Raw genomic sequence first — 24,849 nt, forward strand, 5'->3', positions numbered from 1 at the left:
TTAAACTGTACAAAATTTAAAAATACAATATAGAGAGACTATTATAGGCCTGGTCTGGTTAACATGTCAGAAGGCAATGTCTTCTGGCTTAGATTCCATTTTAAATAAAGTATTCAGTCTCTGTCTGTATTAAGCTTCCACATAGAACCGATGTGGTATTCTTGAAAATGTACTGAATGTATAATGTGCATCTCCCAAACACAAACTAATTAACCAATACTGCTTGGAATTAACAGGTAAATTCTGCTTTTGTGTGTTAGCATTACTGAAAAATCTAGGAAGTTGTATAGTAACTGTACGGGCAAATAACTGATTTAAGTAGTTCAGTTCATCTGTTTTTTTTTCTTTTTTTTTTCTTCATTTGAAAATGTACACATTACATTTATTTACAGTATTTTTTCCAAGGAGAAAATTGGCAGTTTTCAAATATTATTAAATTCTCCCATCCACAGGAAAATGCAATATTTAACACAGTATCTGGAGAACAGCACCAGTGCACACTATACTGTAGATTTTATAATGCACAATAATATTTTACAAGAAAAGACGTTTCATGTCTAACATAAGGTTCTCTCTGAAACATACAGTCGCTTTTTAAAATATGAGTAATTGCAATTGTCTGTGATTTGCAAAGAACAAAATTCGAATAGATTTTTTAATGGAACATGTATGTTACTTAACCATTTGGCTCAGCTTCAATGTAACTGCTGCTGTTTCAGCAGAAAGGAACAAACGAATGAAGTATGATATCATATAAATACTTGACATAAGTGTTCACAGCCTATTTGAAAATCATAAATATTATGAAGCCAAAATATACAGAACTGGCAGGACAGTCACATCAGAAAATTTACCTTAACAGTAATTGCTGAATTACTTCATTACACAATCAGTCTATTTCTCACAGTTCACTGGTAAATAATTTGTCTGCAAGTATTTTCAGAAACTATAAAAACCACCAGTACATTATTCAGATTAAATTAAATTTGGTCTATCTAGTATGTATACTCTGATTTACAAAAAAAATCACTGCAGAATTTAAAACATTCACCAACCTATATTTCTACATATTTACAAGCTAAAATCACTGACAAATATCACAATTCTGAAAGAAAGTAGTAATAAAAACTGTATAATTTTTGGTAGCTAGACATACTGGTAAGTTGTTCTACAAACAGCAAAAATACATTATGTTTTATTTATATATACACGTACATAATACCATACACACAAAACTTCCTAAGGCATTGGTCATAAATATACAGAATATAATTCATTGGTCATAAATATAAAGAATATAATTCATCAGTATAAATTAAAATTGTAATTACATACTTCAGTAACTATTTGTACCACCTTGTGTATGTCTTTCAGTGAACAGTTGCAGCCAATTTATATCTCATTACACGAAGCAACTGTTGATTTGTCTAGTTAAAACTGTCTCATTTCAGTATAGTACAGCTTATTATCTGGTGAAAGGCTTGAGGAAAAAGTGAAATGATCAGTACTACAACATGCGGAACCACTTATGGCTCAAACTGCGTGCGTGCACCCACCCTGACTGCGCGCACGCACGCACGCACGCACGCACGCACCCACACTAAACTGAGACTATGTATGCACACACACACACACACACACACACACACACACACACTAAACTGAGACTATGTATGCTGGTACAATTTTTTAATCAAAATAGTTCAGTATCTGGTACTATCAGTGCAATGAAAATTCACAAAAATCTAAAAATATCAGATGTTTTATACACATATATTTCTTAATATCAACTGGTATATAGCAATATTTGTACAGTTATGGAAATACGTACCAAGAACAAAGGTGAGAAAGGTCATCAAATATGCTCCATTATTCACTGATTCAAAATCTCTCATACATAAATGTTCAAGAGTTGAAGAGTAATATCTGGCAACATGTAGGCACATAAATTTAATTGTAAATATACATAACTGATGCACAAATGCAGTAACATTTTTGTTTTAGGAAATTCATGTCATTTGGAGACACCCTTAAATGTTTATTCTGGGCTGACTACAAGGTATTTTTCTCTGCTTCCTTCACTTTCGTGTTTCACCAAAATGTCCATGTTCCTTTTATGTACTTTGGACTACTGGTTTTACATACACTAACCCACCTCCTATGTCACTTAAAATGGTATCTACATACACTAGGTACATTCCTGCTATGCACATTACTTCGTTTTGTAAAACAGTGGTCACAGACCTTTCTCCATGTCAAGCCACACCCATAGTGACATTTTGGCTGTGCTTGACAAGAAGAAGATCGCAATTTTTTGGCAATTGGAAGCGATTCCGCAATAACAGCTGCCGTTACAGAACGCAGAATTCTCCCTGGTTCTCTGACAGAACCAACAGTTGCTTTATGAGAGTCTGATGATGAATTCTGTGGCCACACTGACCTACTTGATGTGACCATCAGAGAAGCAGAAGGCCTTCTACGAGTCACAGCTGCATTTCGGCGTAGTTGTCCAACATGTGTGGAGGTCATTTTTCTTCTCTTTCCCCAGCGCTTCCCACAATTGTGCCCATTTCTTGAGCAACTCAATCCAGACTGAAAGAAAAAAATGGATGACATTTTTAATGTGATTCATACGAATCATAAAGAGCACACATTTCAACTGAATGAAATTTAACTATTGGTGATTATGAGACAACCACCAAGTTAGGAAGGAAAGAGAAAGTAGGGAGGGGGCAAGGAGTAGGGAATGGGGATACAGGAGAGATTGGGAGATGGGATCTATTAGGGTAGGGAAGACAGAGTGGAGGAGGAAGGAAGAGTGAGCGAAGAAAGAAAGGTAGAGGGCATTGGAGAAGGGATGACCGTGTAGGAGGGGAAGAGTCAGAGTGGGCTGGAAGGTAAGGCAGTATAAAGGGAAAGGGAAGTGTCAGATACGGGTTTAGATGGCAGGGTGGGGGTTGAGGGAGGGGTCTCGTAGCTTTTTCAAACAAAGCTGTACCACTCTGTATAGTTCTGTACTCATAATTTCAACACCAAACCTCCCTGTAATACGTAGATTTCTTGTAGCATCTGCCACCGAGTTTTTCGAAAGCCTCTAATGCTCTCATAACTATTAAATGATCCTGTGACCGAAATGTGCCACATTTTGCTGGATTTTCCCCTATCTCTTCTATTGATTCAAACAGGCAAGGGTCTTTGAGTGATTACCAAAGCATAAGATTTAGTCAAATGAGTGTTTTGTGACATCTTCCACAGGTGAACTGAATTTTGTTAATAAAAATTTCTTGGTTTTCCAGCTATGTCAGGTGGTTAAAAATCCACAAACTTTTGGCCGAGCACACTTTGGTCATTATCAAGCAGAATGAATGCAGAGGGGCTCTGGTATGCCCTTACATTATACTCTATCTGCTGGCTGTGACATCACTGGTGCTTGAAGCTTCTCTGTGTATACAGACACATTGACTAATCTTTCAACCTGATGATCGCCTGATCCCATGTCATGCTGAGCTACAGGCTGCTATCTCTATTTAGAGTGGCATCTGATATTATTTCAATGGCTTCTTAGCGTGAGCTACAACAGAGGTCATCTCAAAATTGATCCATGACCTTTTCTATAGCCCACTGTTAACATGAATGTTACCTTCTTGCACTGTTCTAAGTGTGCAGAGTTTGTCCGACGTAAGAGCCACCCCGGATGGTGTCTTTTAGACATCCTGTGTTCCAAGATGTGCCACAGCCATAACTGATCTCAGCAATTACTGGATTTTAGTTGGAGGCTTAAGAATCAACTTGATTTGGTGGCTTTTTACCAGACTGCTTATCTTGGCCAATAGGGAGCCATACAATGACAAAAATTGTGATTCTTCTTCGAGATCACTTCATTTGTTTGGTATGTGTTGAACTATTGCCTGAAGACCTTTCGTAGATGGCTCAGGTCATAAGGGCAGGTTACCTGCATCTGTTACGTTCTGTAACGATGTACCACTGTTTTTACACAGTGCTTCAGCTATTACCATCTGCCACAGAAGTATGCACAAGGGCAGGAAAAAAAAAAAAAAAAAAAAAAAAAACAACCTTGTTTTCTAGCTGTTCTGCGGCTCCGTTCGTATAAGACAGTCACGTGCTGAAGAGACACAAAATCAAGTCCATTTTCGAGCCTTCGTAAAAAATGTGGTAATTATTTAAACCAGTTAGAGATATGACAAGTCTTGGAACACCTGAGTTCTACAAGATAACTTGCGAGTATGACCAATCTTTTGTCCGACAAACAGTGTTCACTGTACAATAATGGAAGGAGTATGGGAAGCTGTATCGCCTACACTATCCCAAATAGTTTTAGTTAGTAATGCTATACGGATCAAATCTGACAAAAGCTGTGTCACAGTTTGCACTAACGGCTTCTGGTGCTGTGTAGTTACAGGATTTTTAAATAAAACTCACTGCTAACACTCATCAGAGAGAGTGTGCCTTACAGCTCAGGGTGGCATGAGATCCAGGAATTATGAGGCTGAAGCAGGCAAACTGAATGTGGAGCCAATGTATGGCCACATATGGTAATTCCACTAGCAGCAGTGACATCACAGCTGGAAAGCTGGAGTACATAGGGGCATACCAGGAGCCTAGAAGCTGTCATTACACTTGACAATGACCAAGGGATGCCCAGTTGAAAGCTCGTGGTGTTTTAACCACTTAACGTGACTGAAAACCCAAGACAACATGAGAATCTGAAGTCTTAAATTACACTTCCTATATCATTCCATGTGAAATCCACCAATAAAAAACCTTTATGATATAGCATTTTGTAATTTTTTGCCAGTTTATTCTGCCTATCAAAATAATGAAATCCAAAATTATGAAGGTTTTCTGGACATTTCATTTTGAATTGTTGATTTCTAAGTTTCCGAAGTGTGGGATTTTAAAATGGCCACATGACGAAATTATTTGACATACAGATGTCAAATTTGTACCACTTTAATCTGTTTATTACAGGCTTTTTAAATATGTGCTGTTTGAATTATTTCAGTAAAATGCTAATTTTTCCCAAACCAAACCACCTGCAAATTTTGAAAATTTCATGATCAGGTATTTTGTTTGTTTTGGAAAAAAAAGTATGTTAATCATACACTACCATGTAATGTATGTGCCCAATTTCATGATGGCATTCAAAAGAGAACATACGGAAATACATTTTATTTTACTGCTATTTGTATTGCTAACTGTATCTCAACTACACTTGCTTTGCAAGCTGGTTCATAAAACTATTGTTAAAATGAAATTAATGAGTACCAATGAAGCACACTTCAGTTTATCATTTAAAAATTGTACTAAACTATGGCAGATAACAATTGACATAGATAATGTAAACATTATTACGCATTTTCCATTAACTTTTAATTTACTGTTGCTCAATTCGTATCTGTGGAACAACTCTGTGTGCACACACGCACACACACACACACACACACACACACACACACACACACACAATTGTTCTGTACAAATGTGAGTATATACAGGGTTATTACAAATGATTGAAGCGATTTCACAGCTCTACAATAACTTTATTATTTGAGATATTTTCACAATGCTTTGCACACACATACAAAAACTCAAAAAGCTTTTTAGGCATTCACAAATGTTCGATATGTGCCCCTTTAGTGATTCGGCAGACATCAAGCCGATAATCAAGTTCCTCCCACACTCGGCGCAGCATGTCCCCATCAATGAGTTCGAAATAATCGTTGATGCGAGCTCGCCGTTCTGGCACGTTTCTTGGTAGAGGAGGTTTAAACACCGACTCTTTCATATAACCCCACAGAAAGAAATCGCATGGGGTTAGGTCGGGAGAGAGTGGAGGCCATGACATGAATTACTGATCATGATCTCCACCACGACCGATCCATCGGTTTTCCAATCTCCTGTTTAAGAAATGCCGAACATCATGATGGAAGTGCGGTGGAGCACCATCCTGTGGTACGTTTAGCTCCCTGCTTGCTTTATTCGTCGACTTCTGCGGGCTACGCGTGAAACTTGGCCGCACACGTTCAACCATTTCTTCGCTCACTGCAGGCCGACCTGTTGATTTCCCCTTACAGAGGCATTCAGAAGCTTTAAACTGCGCATACCATTGCCGAATGGAGTTAGCAGTTGGTGGATCTTTGTTGAACTTCGTCCTGAAGTGTCGTTGCACTGTTATGACTGACTGATGTGAGTGCATTTCCAGCACGACATACGCTTTCTCGGCTCCTGTCGCCATTTTGTCTCACTGCGCTCTCGAGTGCTCTGGCGGCAGAAACCTGAAGTGCGGCTTCAACCGAACAAAACTTGAGTTTTTCTACTTATCTGTAATGTGTCGTGACCATATGTCAATGAATGGAGCTACAGTGAATTTATGAAATCGCTTCAATCATTTGTAATAGTCCTGTATAATAAAACAAAAACAATCATTTCGTTGACAGTAATTCACTTCAATAGAGATGGATTGTTGACGCAGAATTAGCAAAGCACTGGCAAGGGAAAGAGAACCAGGTTGCTGTGTGGATGTACAAGTCATTAAGTATATGTGTTCGGCAGAGATAAAGTGGCAGAAAAGTGTAGGTGTCATAATTTACAATGCTTAATTACCCAATAAAATGTTGGAAGGCACATACTGGAATACAAGAAGTACCAAGCAGAGCCATCAAAGTGAAACATTATATCTCTTGTATTTCAGCATGTGCTGTTTAACATTTTATTGGGAAATTTAGCATTTGAATTTGTGACACTACCACATTTGTGCTAATTTGTCATCTGAGGAACTCCCCACAGAATAAAACCAGTGGCTTAATAAACACACATAAAATAATAAAATTCAAAGTGGCTTTCTAACATTCACATTAATCATTGTGGAAGCACAACATAATCAAATATTATCTCCCTCCCAATTGATTGATTGGTGTAAAGCATATACGCCATCAGTCACTTTTTCTATGTGACAAATGATTAGTACGCACAGTGAGTTCATCTCAAAGCATATAGGTCACGAGTGAATGTCACACATTATTTCAAAGTTTTCTGAATAAAATGTATGTTAAAAGTTTCTCAAGACACCTCTCAAAAACTGAAATATTTTGATTTTCTGGTGATTTGTTAAACATTATAGACCTCTCTACACAAAGAGTATTTGTGGATATGTTATAACAAAAGGGAAAATAAAAAAAATTGTAATAAAAAGCTGCAAGCAACTGAGATTTGAACTCATTTTCATTTTCAATAAAAACCTTGTTCACAATACTGTCAGACATGATTAACACAAGCACACTTCCGAGCTTTTTCTCATTTTTAATTTGGAAAATTCAACTATGAAAATTTAACTTCGTTAACTTCAAAATCAAGTTTTGAAAATACGAATAGTCACAGAATGTTAACTGTCTTGAAGAATGATAAAGTGGAAGGACTGCTAACTGTCAGCCATGACATTAATACTTGAAATTCTTAAGACTGTTAAAACATTTTTACATTTACATGGAAGAATATGAAACTTTTTCGATTCTTTAATAAATTATTTTCTCTAAAACCCCCATCCTGAATATTCTAAAAATTGCATGGTATGTTAGTTGGTGATAGTACTTATGGATTTGAGAAATTTTTATGTCAGAAATAACTACTCTCAAGGTAAAAAAAGTCCTGGACACATAAAAATTTAAACTGATTGCTGATGTTGAGTGAATGTAATGCAAAATTGGTATATCTTAGTCAAAAGAATTATTTACAGTCTCATAAGTGGGTGGGAAAACAACTGTTCATTTTGTTCAAGAATTTTATTAAAAAAAAATTAGATATATAAAACAGCTTTGTATATATATTTTTCTGTTTCTGCTATTATTCACAAATTTGTATTGTCTTCTGTCATGATTTTACTCCTTTATGATATTCCATGAATTAAAACTGCTTACCCTCTAACAACACTGCACTGTTGAAATGAGTTCATTTTTTTTCCATCTGCTCCTCGTTGAACATGTATATCGTATTTACTCGAATCTAAGCCGCACTTTTTTTCCAGTTTTTGTAATCCAAAAAACCGCCTGCGGCTTAGAATCAAGTGCAAAGTAAGCGAAAGTTCTGAAATATGTTGGTAGGTGCCACCACAACTAACTTCTGCCGTCGAATATATGTAGCGCTACACAGGCATGCTTTGCAGGCACGAAGATAAATACTGGCGCCAAAACCTCTGCGTCATTTAAAAAAAAGGCGGAAGACGAGCTTTTTTCTCCACCCTGAATTTCGACCACTGCATTTTCAAACATTATCCAACGAAGCAAATACAAATTCCGTATTGTTCATCTTCGAATGTAGCAGCTTTTCAATGTACTACGAAAGTCCGACTGACAAGACTGTTTGCGATGTTTGTCAGTATGGCCAATTCTACGTTCTGAATTTTTTCCTACCTGTGAGAAGAGATGGTTGCTAATGGGAACTTTTGTGAATCACATGCAGTATTGTCTTCACCATAAGAATAATATGAATATAAACATTTTGCCATGTATTCTTTCGTGTTTGCTGCTATCTCATTTAAATCCTGTCTGGCTAATAAACTACGAAACTAGAGTGAGACAACAGCAAACGCTGAAGTATACACATATCATATCATGTTTATATTCGTATTATTCTTATGCCTAATAGGGATACAGTCAGAAATGAAGCACGGCAATTGACTAAATTTTTTAATCTAAGATGACTAATTTTTGTGCAGAAAGTAATGTACTAAAGAGGCGCCTGCAAAGATTTTCAAACGGAGAAAAATTTTTGCTAAAACTCTCGTTCAGAACATATTCTATCATACATAGTTTATTACTTGGTTCTTGTTGATCATTAACAAAGAAAGCAGCAGTGTAAATAACAACAAATAGCAGAGTCTTGCCATTGTTTTTCCTCTTTATATATATATATATATATATATATATATATATATATATATATATATATATATATATATATATATATATTTTTTTTTTTTTTTTTTTAATTGTAAGCGGCGGTAGTACGCACAAAAGCAAACCATGCCGCGAGCGGCGACACGTCGTAAACATTCATTATCAGAATGCGACAAACAATGCATGACACAGTACAATAACGCATTTTCAGCTCGGAGTGACGTAAGCACCTATAACAAAGAGAACAGCACTTATCAGCAAAGAAAAATAAGCAATCAATTCAAACCAGACGAAACACGTGAAAAACGAAGGGTACCCGTATAAATACGGGCGGAGAGCCTGAGGCATAGCAATGGTTACCCGGTAAAGCTCAACTGCTAAGCTTACGGCTCGAACCAAACTACTGTAGCTGTATCGTCATTCATTCTACCTAAATTGTGTCTCATATTACAATGGACCAACTTTGTTTCGCTTTGGAGGTGCGGCCTAAAACTTCTCTCCCCTTGAATTTCGAGTCTCAGGTGCGGCTTAGATTCGGGAAATTTTTTTTTCCTTAATTTCGGTAGCCGAGTTGGATTCGCACATGGACTAGGATGATCCAGAAGACAGTACTTGGGAAATGGGAGCTGCACACTGACCTGCTAATGATGGCCATTTCAAAGAATTTGCTGGACCATAAGGTATCATAATGGTTACATCTTGCAGCTCATGCAGCAAAATAATCTGTCCCACCCACCACTGATTGTGATACACACAAGAAATGAAGTTGCTCAGAACAATGATCTCTGCATTTCACACAAAGAAACAGGATGCATTTCGTGGAGAACTGTTGTTGCAGTGTATATGCCACTCTGGAATGTAACCCAGCAGTGACTAGACAGAATTCCCGCCACTGGCTTCAGAGCAGACCAAACTTTTCTCTTTTTTAAATGTTTCGTAGTAATTTTGAAATGGTCAGTACAAATATAATATCATCTCTTACAGCACAACAGTTTCATGTTGGAGATTAAATTCTGTTGCAAGATGTTTACAGGGATCTCCAAACCACCACACACACTTTTTCCATGAGCTGTTGCTGACTATACACATTTTTTTCTTAATTCTGTACAGTATTTTCCAAGCCCATAAAGATAAAAGTAGTTTGTAAAATGACATGCTGCACCATCTGTCACATACACATGGTTACGAAATGTATGGCCTCTAGATGCTATTTCATTAATTATCATGCTCATAGCATGCATGTGCACTGTCATGATTGACGTCATCAATGATAATAGAAAAATAGTGTTATGTTCCAAGGAAGTGAGCAACACATGTCAATATCGACACTTGTAATGAATGCCAGTGGTCACTATGAACTTCATTCTGCAAAGAGAAATACCAGTTCTCGGCAAAGTCGAAATGAAGAACTGTGTTAGTATGTGGGATGTGGCAGATTTTACTCCTGCTACGGTCTGTATCCCAATTCTGCAGAAATAATGATGAGCTACTCTTTTCATGATCCAATGCCTAACCTCTGTAACAAACTTCCCTAGTTCCACTGTCTTCTTCACCAGCTCTCCTCCTTCGCACAAGGAATAGATTACATAATTGTCAGTCTCCTGAATGTGTAATGCTTCAACAGCACAAGGATACACTGCACACTCTTGCAACCAACATGTATCTTGCAGCTCTTGACACAGAGACAAATCATCAGGTCCACCTCTGTGCAGTTCTTCCCTGTGACACTACTTATTGTGAAATTCTTCCCTGCGACACTACTAATTGTGAAACAAATAAGTTTCAAAAAAATACAGAATAAAATTCTAAGGGACCAATTTTTAAATTTGGGTTCTCCTTTTCATTAAGAGATATGCTTCTCTTACTGATCTTGTCATATCTTTTCACTTCAACTTTTTCACCATTTTCTTTAACAGAGATAACATCAGTGTGATTAAGACTTTGTCTGCTGTAATTTTTGCCCTCGCTAAGGTAATATTCCAGAGCAACATTTAGCATATCAACTTGCAATGGATGCCCACAGTAGAAATCTTGTCATGCACCAATACCTTTTTCATTCTTTATTTTACTAGCTTTTGGAATTATATAATTTGATGCTTTATATGAAGGACCATTTAGAAATATTAATATACCCAAGACAATTACATCAAGAAGAAAAGAAGGAAAACTTCCAAATTTCTGTTTCCTTTCTCGAGTCAAAATACTTGCCAACTTCCCCCACCCCCCAGTCATATTAAAACCTGTTACTTCAATTACTATACAAAATGCTGTGATATAGTCTACCATAACATGTCTTGCTGTGTTGCTCAAAAGCAACAGAAAATGAAGAACATATTTCTCAGATGCGAAAAAGGTGAATACAAAGGGTAATCAACACACCTTGCCATAAATCTCCCCTACTTAGTGGCTTTTCAACAGATCTATGATTTTGGAACTGGGCTCACGGAAGATAACATTGTGAATACACTGTTATCTAGTGGCTCTCTCTCCTAGTTCGATTTTGAAAACTCTATTGTTTTACGTGGTTGTTAATTATTAATATGAGAAGGGCACATCATTCTAGTCAGAACGAAACAATTTTTCATTTTCGACATTCTTGTTACTTTGCCACACTTGTCCTCAAGATGTTCAACAAAGAGTAACAGCTTTGTGGCCAAAAAGGAATCCCTGTTGGTCCTAGAGCAAACTGCATTGTGGGCAGATTTCTCCCCTTGTCACTTAGCCCTACATTCCTCCAATGGAGTAACTGAGGAAAGAAAAATTGTGGCGTCATACCCTCCGCATTACGGTAATCCTTTCCTTCGGAAGAGACTACTGGAGCTGTGCAACTCCCAGCAGATGCAAGTTTGAGCCACTTCATCTGCGAGTCATCCACCCTGGTGCCACAAATTCCAATCTCTCCACAGGCACCACAGCAATGGCTATATGGCTGGGCCACCATTGCCCATAGTCTCCGAGCTCCAGCCATGAAGGGCTCAGACTTCACATCAGATGGGGAATTTCCAATGCAGGTACCAATAGTAGGATCCAGGTGTGGTCAGGGGGCTACCACCACGCAGGTACCTGATGACCCGACCCCCCCCCCTCCCCAACCCACCCCAACTGGATGGCTATAGTTTTGGTTGTATTATTTTTTACTGGAAAGGAAGGGTACCAAGAAAGAAAGGCACAAAATGCAGAATGTACAGTGCATTGGGTGACCTACCCCAAACGATCCGAAATTCTATAAAATTTGGAAGAGGTATGGTAGGTCAAACACAACAATGGGGATCACAAAGTTAGGGTGAAAAGTTGTATTAAGTGCCGGAATGAAAAAAAAAAAAAAAAAAAAAAAAAAAAAAAAAAAAAAAAAAAAAAAAAAAAAAAAAAAAGGTGTCCAAAATCATAAACCAAAGAAGAGCCCCCTGAAGGGGGCAAGTATGGCAGCATCCTGGGGTGATGCCCCATTCTTCTGAAGTTTTGGAGAGGCACACCACTGTTACTGCTGGCATCATTGTGTTTGGAGCCATCGAGTACGACTTTAGGTCATGGATGATGGTGATTAAGGTACTCTGGCAGCTCAACAGTATGTCACAGACATACTGTGTTCTTGTGCTCCCTCTCATGTGGAAGAACCATAGAACTATTTTTCAATAGGACACTTCGCCCACACATGGCACACACATCTATGAACTGTCTGTGGTGTTGAGGTACTCCCGTGGCCAGCAAGTTCCTCAGATCTCTCACAGATACAACAAGTATGGGACCAACATGCATGTAAAGTTCGTCTCAATGGCAGTATCCGGGATATAGAGGGCCAGTTGCTACAGTTGTGGGCCCGTTTCCTTTGGAGAGAATACAACAGCTTAAGACACCCTTCCTAACTCATTTGGTGCATCCATCAAGGGCAAATGGGGTGGGTGCAATGTCATACGGACAAGTGGGCTCATACTGCCAGTTTCTTTGCAAATTTGGCTTGGTTTTGAGATATCAAACTTCACGTACTCTCTCAAATTGCGAAGTTTCATTACCTTCTTCCATTCTGGATGGTTCATTTTTACTGACACGCAGTGTGTATTTTAAGTATTTTCGAAAAACCTCTCAAATCATTCTACACAATGGTGCATATTTCTTTATTATAAACCTTTTGGACTCTCCTGGAAACATATATGAAGCATCTGCCTGATGTATGAGATATCAAAGATTCATCATCTTACATGGTCTATCACTGTCTTTTACACTTTAGGATCCCAATTAAAATGAATAATGATGTTTATAAATGATACAAAGAACACTACTAATTCATGAACCATGTAGTGCACAAATTTACAGACAGAAAACCTGTAATGGTTATTAACACACTGGCTGTGTCACACTGTAAAAGGAAGGACAGTGTGTTTGAAACTAACTTTATCAAATCCAAAAATTTTATCTCACTTGGAAAGTGGAGCAAATGTAATTACAACAATGCAATGTAATAACACTTCAAGTAAAAAAACTGTGCTTCAACTTCTTTTTAAATGATCCACCCGTTCTCTTACAAATAGCAAGGGATATTGTAAAATGCTGTATTGCTGACAGTCACGGCATAAAAATAATGATGGGATATCAAACAACACAAATTTATTTGCTAACTTAAAAAGTAAATGTAACAACATATTGAATAGTGGAGGCACTGAGTCACTGACAGGCCCATACACAAGACTGAAAACTTGCTGGCTTTAGGATGAAAGTGGGTTCCATCATCTATCCGATCTACAAAACATACTGGACCATCCCTATCACATTCCCACTTCCAGACCCTTGCCACACGCGTCATTTCGCTGGGGAGGATCTAGATGCAAGACCTATCCAATTCATCCACCCAGTATATCCTACTCAATTACCATCACAGGCTTACCCCATTCCATCAAAGGCTGGGCCACCTGTTAAAGCAGCCATGTCATATCAGCTTTGCTGAAATTTCTCCCCAGCACAATGTATGTGCATGACCACCTGAACAAATGGCCACTGCCACACTGTGACTCAGAATAGAGTTCACCCAGCAGTAGAACAAGCTGCTGAGGACAATGTCCTCAATTTCAATGGCTGCTTCACAACCCATACAATATGGAAACTTTCTTCAACACCTGCTTCTCTGAATTACATAGACAGCAGTTTTCCTTGCAATGCAACCTTTATTCTTGTAATCTTCCTGCCCACAAACTCCACTAGCCTCCAGCTCACGTTCACCTCTGCACTGCCTCAGCACCTTAATTTCACTAAGCCCACCCCCTCAACCTCTTCCTCACAGTATCTCCTCCTGTACTTTCACCCCTGCTCTCCTTCCCAATCCACTTCTCCAGAGTATCAGCAATGTGTGTTATACAAACTCACAGATGTTGGTTCGCATGTGTCACATTCCTATCCTATCATGTGCACCTGCCACATACCTACTCTTATCCAATACATCTGTCGCCTCCCCCAAATTATCTGTCATCCTTCCTCAAACCTCCAACCCTCCTTTCTCCAGCCTCCCACTCTACCCAATAAAACTCCTCATTTCAGTCAACCTGCAGACGAGCAGTTGCATGGGGGGTGGGGGTACATGCGCACGCTTATGTGTGCATACGTACTCTAGCACAAGAAAAGGATTCAGCCAAAAGTTAGTAACTTTTCAGTCTTGTTTACATTCCTATCAATGAAACAACATCTCTACTATTCGGTGAGTTGTTACCTTTGTTCTCAAGTTGTTTACATTCTGCCAGAACTATCCATTAGTATACACATGTACTCATTGTATTTTCTTACCTTCACTCGCGATGAGGTAACTGCATGTCTGTTATCAGACTCGTTTCCCAAACTGTGCTGTTGGTATGGAAATGATACGTTTGTTTGCCGGTCAATGGCCTGTCCCCAATTATTTCGTTGTGTTACAGGCATAACAAGAGATTGTGAAGCAACAGAGTGTCGCCTATAATCCCTACGTTGCATTACTGATGACGTGAATGTCTTCCCATCAAGAGACTTACTCCTCCTAATGCCCTTATGGTTAACATGAGGAGAAATAATTAATTGGTCATTGCTGGTGTGGTTTAGAGATGTTGCTGCCTGCAAGGCTGAGGAACATAAGGTGTCATGTGACTGGCTCCTCCTCCTCCTTTTCCTCTTCTTCTGTGGAGTTGTAGAAGTAGCTAGTAACTGCCTGTCATCAGCATCAATCTTGGAGCTATTGTCCTTGTTCAAAGCAGAAATATCTCTGCATGCATCAACAGACTTGCTTCTGCGAGTCCTCTTAAGAGTAACAGATGATGTGATTACCTTTCTGTTATCAGACTGGCTTCTCCTCCCTCTAAGTTGATTTGGAAATGAAGCAACCGATTGCCTGAGAACAGACTCTTTGCTCCAACTTCTCTTCCCATCTTTTGTAGTGGCAACTAATCTTTCATCAATCTGACATTTAGTACTACTTTCCTGATTCACAGATGATGCACCATTTGTGTCTTCTGATAGGTTTCGCCTCCGCTTCTGTTGTTGAGATGATGATGCTGAAGCAAATGACTGTTCACTGTCTATGTGTCTCTTAGAATTTCTGGTCTGTGTTTGAGAAACGTTCATTGTAGGTTCATCACCAGCATCTCCATTACACTTTTCCTGTTGGGCAAAATTTGTTGTGACTCTTTTCCTATCATATGACTGGCTCCTTGTCCTCTTCTCTTTGGATGTGAATGTAGTAACTGTATCATCAGAACTCTTCTTACAGACTTCTTGGACTGAACATGAAGGTAATTTAAGTGTGTCTGCATCACTGCATAGCTTCCTAGAGCTCTTCTCTGGTGATGGGGGACCTGCATATGAAAGAATATCATTAGGTTGGGGTTTAAAACTTTTCTTTTGCATTAAACGTGATAAAACCAGTGTTCTGTCATCTGAATGACTCCGTTTCCTCTTATGCTCAACAGTAACTGGTGAACTCATATTCTTGATACTATGTTTACCCCATCTGCTCCTGTGAGATGAAAGGACTGTACTCGTATCCTCAGACTGCCTTGCCCACCATTTCTGTTGCAACAAATTTGAAGCAAATGGTACATTCTCATTTGAATGGTCTCTCATATTCGGGCGAGTTAAAAGTGACGTAACAGCTTCTGTGTCATTCAATTGATTCCTCTTACTTTTCTGGAGTGGTTCCACCCTACTTCCCTCCAAAACAGTATCATTATCGGCATTATTTAAAGAGCTGTTCGTTACAGTCTGCTGCCAATCCGGACAAATATTCTCAAGTTTTGCTGTGTAGCATGTTGGAAACGTGGTACCCTGTTGTTTTGTGGTAGTGGTAGCCTTATTTTCATCAGAACACACTTTAATTTCCTCTACTCGTGCCGCAGCCAAAGATGTTTCATCTCTTCGCACTGAACAATTGTCCTTAATTGTCAGACATACAGGATCACTGAAACAAACAAAATACAACCTAATTAGACACAATAACTGTAAAAGAGTAACATGAAGTGCAGTTACTGCATATAGTTTTTTCTTTTTACATTCCTACAAATTACTGTTCTTTTAGCAAACTTAAAGGTTCCTAACATGCAAATGTTTTTGTATGTCCAACTCTGAAGATGACAACCTGAAAGTAATACACATGCCCAACATTTAAATTGAGTATATGCATAACTGGAAATGCAATGATTCCACAGTATACTAAAATAATGTTGACAGAATATTCACTGATGAAAGGAATCAACAGAAATCTGATACAAAATTTTATTTTCCTAGCAATCTGTCCTACCATATGAATGGCAGATGTGACTATCTGCAATCAAAGAATACATGGTAGATGTTATATTGATGTGTTTTCAGCCAAACTGACAATTCCATTTTTGCGCTGAATATCTCTAGGACTAGCATATTAGTCATTTCAAAATTATGGGCCCTTCACTGTTCCTCAACATCTGGTTCCATTGCATACTGACCATCAGTGTACTGCACCTTAACAGAATTGTGTAATGGTAATGGTAGTGTTCTCTTATTTCAGGCGTGAACATTATTGTTTGGTTGACAAGGAACACACAAACATACACATATTTAAGAGAAAATATTTATTACATCATTTTTGGGAAATGGCAAAAGATCCATAGCATTTTCATGCCCAATGTTCTAAGTGCAGTTTTAACATACGGGAACCAGACTTCAGTGCTACAAAGCTGATTTACAGCAACAAGAATCCGCAACAGTGAATATATAAGTAAATGGTGTTCAAGGTTTCAGCAACAGGGACATTAAACCCATGTTAGTAGCACTGTGTAACAATGATCTACATTTAGGATGATTACAATAAAACTACTAATCAGGAGACGATACTAGACCTGGCAATGTACAATTAAGGGTTACATTTTCAGAATGTTCAGACGAATGTGTGACTTCCATGACTTCATAAAGCACTTCATAATCAGTATTTGAAATTTCACAATTACCAACCAAAACATAACATAACATTTACAGATGAAAAGAAAGACAACACTCCCCTAACTTCACCAAGCTGCAATGCATTGGAGAGTCTAAGGGAGCTGTGATAAGTCCATAATTATCAAACAGGTAAGATTAATTTCATTAGAAATCAAACAAAATAAGTAAATCTTGTTGTCTTCCTGTCACAAAGTATATAATGAAAGACAGTTAAAATAATTTTTCCCTAACTTTTTGATCAAAACTGTGGTTATGGGGGTAATTCTGAAATTCAGTTCATTTTCGCAAAATAGCATCTGTAGGAAAAATGGGTATGTTTGTAACCACTGTAACTTAATTTATAAATAAATTTTATTGAACTGGCTTTTGTTGGGAAAAAAAAAAAAGGGATCAACTACGATAGAAAACCATTACAATGCTGGAATTATGCTTACAAATACTACACACCTGTAATGACAGCCTTTAGCCTTACCTAAACATTTTTGTAAAACACACTGGTGACATTCCAAAAAGTGTTCACTCTTTGAAGCAAGTTATCAATAGAGAATATTGTGTCTAATCCAAAAGTATATGAGCTACTGGTGCATGTGTTAGGAATATGCAAAGTCACTAAAATATTTTCATACGGGATACAGCATATATTAGTAAGTGACCATGAATCGAGTGAGGAAGATCCACTTGGTCTCATGAATCTGAACTCTCCATCTCCACTTATGTTCTGTCATCACAGACAGCCGCAGCTAACATTTCTTCTTTTACAGTGACAGAGGTCTTTTTTAAGACCTTGCTTGGAAGTGCAGTGAACTTGCATGAATTTAGTAGAAGATGAGACATGCTTATCAGCAGCTTGCTTTCATTTAGTTGTTTGAAAAAATTATTCACTCTTTTCCCACAATGATAGAACCATTTTTTTTATATATATAAACATATTTGTGAATTTTTATCATATAAAATTTTTGTATTGCTGGAACATGAGTTTTGGCAAATGTTAACAGATCTTTTGGACTTAAAAATGTGTTGACATATGAACATAGTGAACAAGCTCTTGTGGCTAGATATTCAATAGTACACCAACTCCATCCAATGCATTTTTGTTATGACTAATGGCGTGAGAGAAAAGACAACCAAACACACACTAAGAAAACGAATGGGCGACCAGGGTAGACGAGGCAATTACACCGACACCACCACAGATGCCAACACCAGCATCTCAGCAACCGCCGTCACACGGCCGCGGGCCACAGAGAAAACGCCTCACAGGGGGAGGGGATGTAAGACGACCGATCGCCCTCAGAAGCTCAGTTCGTCAGCATACCTGACAATGGTGACATCTCTGATCACTGAATATTGTGGCCGTTGGACACTATGGACCGGCAGTACACCTGTGACTATTTGGGCATTCTTAAAAGCTGCTTCTTGAAAGTGTCACAGCAAATTTGTTATTTTCAAATGCCCCCAAATTGAGCATCTGATGAGAACAAACATTGTCAATATTTACACAAGTACTTCTTAGAGCTTTAGTAATTCAGTATCAGATTGATTCAGAAATGACATGTTTATCAAACCAATCTCTTTGCTAGTATTACTTTTCTTCCAACACAAAACCTGTAAAATGTGTGTTGGCCACAATGATTTCTAGTAAATAAGAGTGAGTACATTGCAGAAAAGGACTGGATCTTTGTAACTTTCTCTAATACACCTATCAGTTGAAGATGTATTATGAAGTATTTTTAAGGAGGAAAAAGAAAGTTAATGACTACATTATGTGATCTTTAACACTTTATGTTAGGAGACAAATAAGATTTAAATCTGACATAGCACAAATAGCTGCGTAGCATGTTCAAGTGAGAACAACTGTAAAACTTCTATCAGTTCACAGCAGGCACACTTCTGTTACTCGCAAAAACTTTTTTTTTTTTTTAATTTGAAATAACTTACCGACTAAAGTGGCATCATTGACAGGAGCAGAAAGGCACATAGAAAGTACGAAATCAAAAAACAAAAAAGTCCTTCAGAGACACTCCCCCCCCCCCCCCCCCCCGCTCTCTCTCTCTCTCTCTCTCTCTCTCTCTCTCACGCACGCACGCACGCACGCGGTTTTCGAGTGCTGCTGCTAGTCTGAATTTTTCATTGTTGTTTCACATATTACTGTTTAGTCATTCAAAGCAACAATCATTACAGATTTATTTCAATGTATGAGTCCTAGCAAGAAGGCTAAAACACCCTTCTGATTTTTTTAACATTTAAAAGTAAAGGTATTATCTGAAATAAATATTAAGATGGTGTAACTTATGATTATGGCGAATGGGGGGGGGGGGGGGGGGGGGGGGGGGGGGGGGGGGGGGGGAGTCTTTAGAAGTAGATTTCATCATCACAGACTTGTAAATATTTGCATGCATAAATCCAGCATTATATTGATAATTTTATCTTTCCAGCAACATCAAATTGAATAAAACTGATTAATAAACTTAAAAAGCCACCCCCGTCTCTCTATGTCAGTTTCAAATTTCAAAATGGTCTCCCTAAATATAGTTTTGATCAAAAAATTCTGGAAAAATATTTTAACCTCATTTTACAACATACTTTCTTATACCAAAATTTCATCTACATCTGTGATAGGAGGGCAACAGCCACTGGGTGCTTTCATGTGAAATAGGCAATAACCACCACCACCAATTGCTATGTAACAGTGGTCCTATGCAGTTTAGCTGCCTGGGTTCCAATCAGACTATGAGTTACTGTTCCCACAACTATATATAGTCCACCTTGACTTTACATATACTATTTGATCCATAACTCCCCCCCCCCCCCCCCCCGCAAGAACCCATTCCCCACCCTATCCTTTGGTCTGTCCATGGCATTTCTTGAACCAGTCATCTGATAGGTTTCTTCATCCATGCAATATGCACTGGACACCACAATAACCGAAAACTTCCCATTTGAGTGTACGGTCCAGCTCTATATCCCTTTAAAAGAGACTATCATATGAATTATGTCTTTTCACAATTAAACCCATAAAATTAATAATTTGTATCTTCTCATATACGCTGCTGTAAAGGTCAAGCTCTCACATGTTACAAGTAAAATCTTAATAAAGAAGCAGGAAATATTAATGAGACACTGATTCATCAGACTTATATTCTTGATCAAGTCTCCATTACTGAGTATTTTGCCACAGTGTGCTTGTCTTGTTTTCTTGAACTCCTCTCATGTTCCAATCTAACTACATTAAATTAGATTGGAGGCACTGATACCCATACACACTCCAGAGATCCACACAATATCCTCTCAAAACAGCTTAGAAGCAATTGAGGAAAACTTTAATTGTAGCACTGTGAACAAGAACCTGCGACTGTGACAAAACATTGGGTTAATTAACTGCATGAAAATGACAGTGCTTAACGAAAGCTTTATACAAATATAACTACTATTTACAATGGAAACTCCAGGTAAAAATATCAACAATGTAGGAAATGGTAGATTGCTACTTACTGCAAAGAAGACACGTCAAATTGCAGGCAGGCACGATTAAAATACACAGCCTTCGTCAGTAAACACACACACACACACACACACACACACACACACACACACACACACACACGCGCGCGCGCGCTCGACCCCCCCAACTCCAGCATCTTGGGCCAGAATGCAACATCACGTGGGATGCAAGCAGTAATCTAGAGGGGGGTGGGGAAAGGGAAGGGATAGTAGTGTAAGGATGGGGGGAGAGACGAAAGCTGTACGGTGGAGTTTGCAGGGCTCAGACTGTAACCAGGTGCAGCGTCATGAGGTTGTTGGGCAGGGAGGTGGGGAAAAAAAGTAACAAAAAAGGAGAGCAGTGGGCGAAGGTGGATAGATGCATTGGCACAAAAATGCAAATAAATATGGTGGGAGACATGAATGGGGAGGATATGGTAAGACAGAGGGGATGGAAACTGTTGGGTGGAGGGTGTGGGGACAGTATGTTACCATATGTTGAGGCCAGGATAATTATAGGAGGGGAGAATGTGTTGTTAGCATAACAATCATCTGCGTAGTTCAGAAAAGCTGGTGACGGACGAAAGGATCCAGATTGCTCAGGTAGTGAAGCAGCCATTGAAATCAAGTGTGTTATGTTCAGCTTTGCTCTTGGCCACAGTTTGGCAGTGGTTGCTCATTCTAGTGGACAGCTGGTTGGTAGTCATACCAATACAAAAAGTTTTGATTACCTCTTATCGTGTCCTGAAATGACGGACATCCTACCTGAGATACTTCCCATCCTTCCTAAAGTGGTGTTCCGTCACCCACACAACCTTCACATCATCATACTACATCCCTATACCGCTCCTAATCCCAACCCCTTGCCACAAGGATCATATCCCAGTTGAAGATCCAGGTGCAAAACCTGCCCAATCCACCCACCCATCACTTCCTATTCCAGTCCTGTCACAAGTTTATCCTATCCCATCAGGGGCTGGGCCACTATGAAAGCAGCCAAGTTATTTACCAGCTCTGCTGCAATCATTGCACAGCTTTTTATATCGGTATACTATCAACCAGCTGTTCACCAGGACGAACGGCCACTGACAAGCTGTGGCCAAGAGTGAAGTAAACCACAACATGCAGCTGAACTTAATACACTTTATTTCAATGGCTGCTTCAGTACCCGAGCCATGTGGATCCTTCCCTCCACAACCAGCTTTTCTGAGCCGTGCAGATGAGAGTTACACTTACAACACATTTTCCACTCCCGAAATCATCCCAGCCTCAACTTAAGGTAACATACTGTTTCCACACCCTCCACCAAACAGCTTCCACCCCGTCTGTCCTATCGTCTCCTCCCCATTCTTGTCTTCCTCCCCATTCTCGTCTCCCACTCTGTAGCCCTCTGCCAATGCGTCCACCTGTCTTTCTCCACTCCTCTCCTTTTTTCCCCACCTCCCTGCCCTACAATCTCCTGGCGCTGCACCTGTTGACCGCCTAGTCCCTGCACACTCCACCAGTTAGCATTTGTCTCTCTCCCCACCCATACACTACTATGCCTTCCTCTTCCCCACCCCCTCCAGATTGCTGCTTGCATCCCACATGATATTGTGCCAGTCTGCAACTTGATGTGTCTTCTTTATGATGTAGCAAGCTATCTTTTTCTACACTGTTAACTATTATTTGCAATAAATAAATAAAATAAGTTAAAGGAGAGAGGTAGGTAGGAAAACGCTTGACATGTCGTTACAGAAAAAAGGAAGTTTCAATTGGATGTGGCCAGGAAGGATAACATCTGTCTCTTCTTCAATTGAGACATCCAAGCATCTGCTTCAACTTTTTTGGAATACTAGAGAAGAACTGCATCTGATTGAGTACACTGAGATTGAACTCAGCTGCTCCCAAAAGCCAGTCCAGTGTGATTTTTGGCTCTGCAAAACCTGTGAAGGTCCATGTAATTACAGCCAACATACCACCTCCAAAATCTCCTGAACCTGTAAGATTTATTTTCCTAATGTGAGAGCAGATTCCAGATGCATTCTCCTAGAGTGATACCATACTAATTTTTTGTCCATTTGGGAGGGGGGGGGGGGGGGAGAACTGCTGCGAGAGCACATCACACACACAGCTGAGTATGGACCAGCTAACGTACGTAGTGAAGGTGCAGCACGCATACTTCAGAGGTCATTTCACATGTATGTGGTGTCCGTGAACTCGGCACCAGTACACGGTTGTCGGGGGCCTATCATATGTGCACAACATGCGTGTGTGGGACATAAGTGTAAAATGTGCTTATCCAAAGTTTGTGTATCCTGTGCCATGCAATGGTTGGCCACGTACAGATGAAACAGTTTTGAACCATTGTAACGTGTTGTACTTTCATGGCTACAAATAGGATACAGACATAAAGGATTATGAAACGAACAGATTTGTATTGTAAATGTTACGTTATATTTACACAGACGTGTAGTTCAGACTACATATGAATAGGGCATAGGCATTAATTTACATCATCCTGGATGTTTTTACAATGATTGTGAACTAGCATCTCGATAGTTGGTGTGAAATTACTAGTCATTAGGTGCACTGCACCAGTCATATGAGCATCAGTAAGACCACTCCTAAGCTTCGATTTTGTCAGTTTCATTGCGGAGAAAATACTTTCGCTCAAGTATGTTGTTCCAAAAAAACTATATACACGAGCGGCTATTTTAAATAACAATGGAAACTGTTAACGTGTGAAACATTTGTAAAAGTTTTCCACGGTTTCTGCAGTGTGAAACTTCTCCTTCAGCACACGTTTACATTGAAAGTCGATGAGATCCAACTGAATTTCGGAAGGCACATTTTCAACATTAACTGCCAAAGGAGTCACAAATAGGTTGACATCGCATTCCAGTCAATTTAAGTCCTCAAACCCACTAAAGACTAACATCGTTACAAAGCCATCAAAAATTTCTTTGACCCCCTCCTGTTCCGAATTGTTTTCACTAACAACTAGTGCAACGCTCGGGAAGTGTACACCCGACATTTCTGGCAGTTGCTTTGCCCACAAAAGCAGTTTTCTCCTGAAAGCCAAAACAGTGTCAAACACTTTGCTAATTACCTTATTTCAACCTCGCAAAGCTTCATCCACACTATTCAGATGCTTGGTTACGTCAGATACAAACGCAAGGTCTAAAATCCACTGAAAGTCGTCCAATTCTTGCACCTGTTTTCCTTTCGCATCCATGAATAATGTTGTATTTTTAGGTAAATTAAAAAATCATTCTAAAACAACACCTCCACTCAACCAGCGTACTTCACAAAAATATGGAACATCGCCATATTCACACTAGACATCTGCCACGAACGATTTGAATTGTCTGTGTCCGAAATTCTGCGATCTGAAAATGTTAACTTTTTATAACCACGTCCATGACGCCAACTAGTTTGGCACATTTTGCTAGCAAATTAAGACTGTGAAGAACGCAATGCACTGCTGGTAGTTCCCGCTGAACACTGACGGCTTTCACCCATTTTTTGTATAAAAGCAATGACACCAGAATTACGACCAATAATTGCAGGAGCCCCATCTGTCGCAATCTATGAAAGTTTTTCCCAACACAGCTCGTATTTCTCTACTATATGTTCAATGTGCGAAAATATATTGTTGGCCATTGTTTTTTAACACATTGGCATTAAATCGAGGAGTTCCTCAATCACATTAAACTGAACATCAACTCCTCGCAAAAAGACTGCAAGTTGAGCAACATCACATACATCAGTGTTTTCGTCCAATGCTAATGAAAAGAACACCAAATCTTTGATCCTGTTTCTCATATGAACTTCCACATTGTGTGCCATTTCTACAATGTACCTGCAAACCATTCTCCGTGAAAGAGGAACAGTTCCAAAAACAGGAAGACATGCTGGGCACAGAACTGTTGTGACAGCAACAAAACATTCTTTCACAAATTCTCAAACGCCGAAGGGCCGTGCTGTTTTAGCTGTTATAAGAGCTACATGATAGCTTAGTGTCATCGCTGCATCATTGTGGATGATGAGG

General features: G+C 39.1%; 1 protein-coding gene across 1 annotated transcript in view; it reads right to left on the reverse strand.

Moving 5' to 3' along the window:
- Positions 1 to 309: 309 nt before the first annotated feature.
- Positions 310 to 24,849, reverse strand: part of LOC126101555 (uncharacterized) — a 93,732-nt gene continuing 69,192 nt past the window's right edge. The window contains exons 7-8 of the mRNA XM_049912192.1: positions 14,682 to 16,320; positions 310 to 2,592 (exon numbers count right to left, since the gene is read on the reverse strand). Coding sequence (XP_049768149.1) covers positions 2,164 to 2,592; positions 14,682 to 16,320 — 2,068 coding nt within the window. The 3' untranslated portion in view covers positions 310 to 2,163. The remainder of the gene's footprint in view (positions 2,593 to 14,681; positions 16,321 to 24,849) is intronic.

This window comes from Schistocerca cancellata, chromosome 9 (assembly GCF_023864275.1).
Source record: "Schistocerca cancellata isolate TAMUIC-IGC-003103 chromosome 9, iqSchCanc2.1, whole genome shotgun sequence".
Lineage (NCBI taxonomy): Eukaryota > Metazoa > Arthropoda > Insecta > Orthoptera > Acrididae > Schistocerca > Schistocerca cancellata.